This window comes from Oncorhynchus masou, unplaced genomic scaffold, assembly GCF_036934945.1.
Source record: "Oncorhynchus masou masou isolate Uvic2021 unplaced genomic scaffold, UVic_Omas_1.1 unplaced_scaffold_3088, whole genome shotgun sequence".
Lineage (NCBI taxonomy): Eukaryota > Metazoa > Chordata > Actinopteri > Salmoniformes > Salmonidae > Oncorhynchus > Oncorhynchus masou.
The window spans coordinates 17894-20685 of record NW_027009506.1 but is presented as its reverse complement, the minus strand read 5'-3'; the positions used below and the strand labels follow the sequence as shown (position 1 = coordinate 20685).

Below are 2792 nucleotides of genomic sequence, written 5' to 3'. Positions count from 1 at the left end.
AACAAATACTATTATCTGGATTTAAGATACAATTCAGATTTATATTATCTAGAAACAGCTAATATGAAGTGTTTGTTCTACCTGGAAGATGTTAAAGTGTATTAGTGTTGATTATGATTCCGTATAAGTGATCTTCACTGTAACAGCTGCAGTATCACAACACAGAGAGGTTTTTGTACCAGCAGTAATAGTGATTGTATCACTGTGGTTGACTTTTGGTAGCGGCACCAGACTTGATGTTGGAAGTAAGTAAACACCAAATTAACTGTTTTATTCACCTTTTGATGTCCTGTTTCAATTTCACTTTACATTTTGCCTTGATATTGAGGATTTTTCAAAATAACATTTTTAGATAATTAAAAAAAAAAACACATATTATGGCCAATTTGAATATGAATGTTATTACGTCTAATCAAATCTGACCTGCTTTTAAACTATGAAGTGATTATCCTACATTTTAGATTAGTTGTATGAATAAACATACTGCACCTAGTAGGAAATGTACAAGAAAAAGTCAGTTTTGGTCAATGTTAAGGAAATCAAAATCAAAAACACTTTATTTCTAATTGAGTAGATTAAATAATTTCTGAAAAGTATTCATACTATAGCAGAGTTAATTATTTGAACCACAGTCTAAATAAATTAAGCTTGCCAAACATGCAGGAGGTTGTTGTACCAGCAGTAATAGGGATTGTATCACTGTGGTACACTTTTGGTAGCGGCACCAGACTAGATGTTGGAAGTAAGTAACACGCTCTTTGATATTTCTTTCTGATTATTTTTTGGGGTATTTTACTCTGTGAAACTCTGTCTCCATGAAAATATTGTGATTCTACATACTTTACTTTCTAAAAAAAATTATTTTTTATATTTCTTTTGACTAACAACCAACATGTTCAAATGTAGGTGTTTATTCGGTGTTTATTTAAATGTGTGGTTTGATGGATTGCAAAGGATAGTTCTAGTATGATAGCTATTTAATAATATGGAATATAGCAGTTGCATTGTGTATTACGCTTTGTGCGATTAAAAAAAATCTTTATCTCAAATATTTTGGTTAAATGTAGCTTTTGACTGAGCCTTCTTTCAAGTAAATATTTATTAAATCAAAATGATAAATTGTAGGTTTATTTGTATGTCTGATTCGTATAATTGCAGTATATTATTCCTAATTCTGGTATAATAACTAATAGTATTGTATATAGTATTCATCATTGTTGCATTGTGTTTATGGTAGACTTCACTGATAGGGAGAAGACAAAGGGTCTCAGTTATGGTTGTAACTGACTTCATAATCCAACATGGATGATATGTGATGAAAATACTATGAATATGAGTCTGCTGTTCTGATCAGATCCAATACTAAACAACATCTGTAGAACATGTATAACTGACACCATATGACTAGCAACTCTAGTTATTTAACCACTTTATACTTGTTTGGTTCATAAATCTGCTTTGTATAATTACTTTAGTGTTTTCTCTACAGCTTTTAAACAATCTGACTCCTACATTCATATTTAGAGGGCATTTCTATTTCACTTTATTTGGTTGTGTCCTTTGCTGAAGATAATATCTTACTGTAGCTGTACTTGATGTTGTTACTTAGTTGATGTGTTCTGTTTGATCCAGGTAACAGTGCCCCCACCCTCACCGTCCTGCCCCCCTCTAGTGAGGAGCTGTCCAGTACAACAACAGCCACACTGACGTGTCTGGCCAACAAGGGCTTCCCCTCAGACTGGACCATGAGCTGGAAAGTGGACGGGACCAACAAGAACCAGGAGACCAGTCCCGGGGTCCTGGAGAAGGATGGTCTGTACAGCTGGAGCAGCACCCTGACTCTCACTGCCCAGGAGTGGACCAAGGCAGGAGAGGTGACCTGTGAAGCCCAGCAGAAATCCCAGACTCCAGTCACCAAGACCCTGAGGAAGGCTGACTGTTCTGGGTAGGACCGCTCAGTCACCCCTGTGGAGAGAGGCTGCTGGTTCCTCTGCTTAGACTCTGTTCTGAGATCAGATGTTCTCTGTCTTATTGATCACTGACATGTAGACTAACAGAGGGCTTTGCTTGAGTTCATGTGTCAACCATCTCTGTAGACTGAGGTTGTATCATTGTTAGATGTGATGTGTTCTGTTTTATTACTACTAGATACTGTAGGAATGTTTGCTTTGATGCTTTAATGAAAGGATGAAAATAAAGATTTTCCTTTGGAACACACATTTTTGTTGACTCTTTTAATAATTAGACTGTAGTCTTAAATGTTGTTGAATGGTATAGACATACAGTATATCAAAAAAGCCTGGTTCACAGTTTCTTTGAAAACTATCAGACCTAAATGTCATTGCTCAGTTATGTATGTTCTCACAAACCACATCATCTTCAACAATCAAATCAAATGTTACTAGTCACATGTGCTGAATACATCAGATGTAGACCTTACTGAGAAATGCTTACTTACGAGCCCCTAACCAACAACGCAGTTAAAAAAAATACGGATAAAAAGAAGAGATTAAAGTGACAAGTAATTAATGAGCAGCAGTAAAATAACAGTAGCAAGACAATATACAGGGGGGTACTGATACAAAGTCAATGTGCGGGGCCACCAGTTAGTTGACGTAGTATGTACATGTAGGTAGTGTTATTAAAGTGACTATGCATAGATGACAACAGAGAGTAGCAGTGGTGTAAAGAGGGGAGGGGGCAATGCAAATAGTCTGGGTAGCCATTTGATTAGATGTTCAGGAGTCTTATGGCTTGGGGAAGGAAGCTGATTAGCAGCCTCTTGGAACTGG

General features: G+C 36.4%; 1 gene segment (V, D, J or C); it reads left to right on the top strand.

Moving 5' to 3' along the window:
• The first annotated feature begins 394 nt into the window (after positions 1–394).
• LOC135534160 (Ig kappa-b4 chain C region-like) lies at positions 395–2217 on the top strand. The segment is given in 2 exon segments: positions 395–742; positions 1633–2217. Coding segments are annotated over 2 exon segments (402 nt in total).
• The last annotated feature ends 575 nt before the right edge of the window (positions 2218–2792 follow it).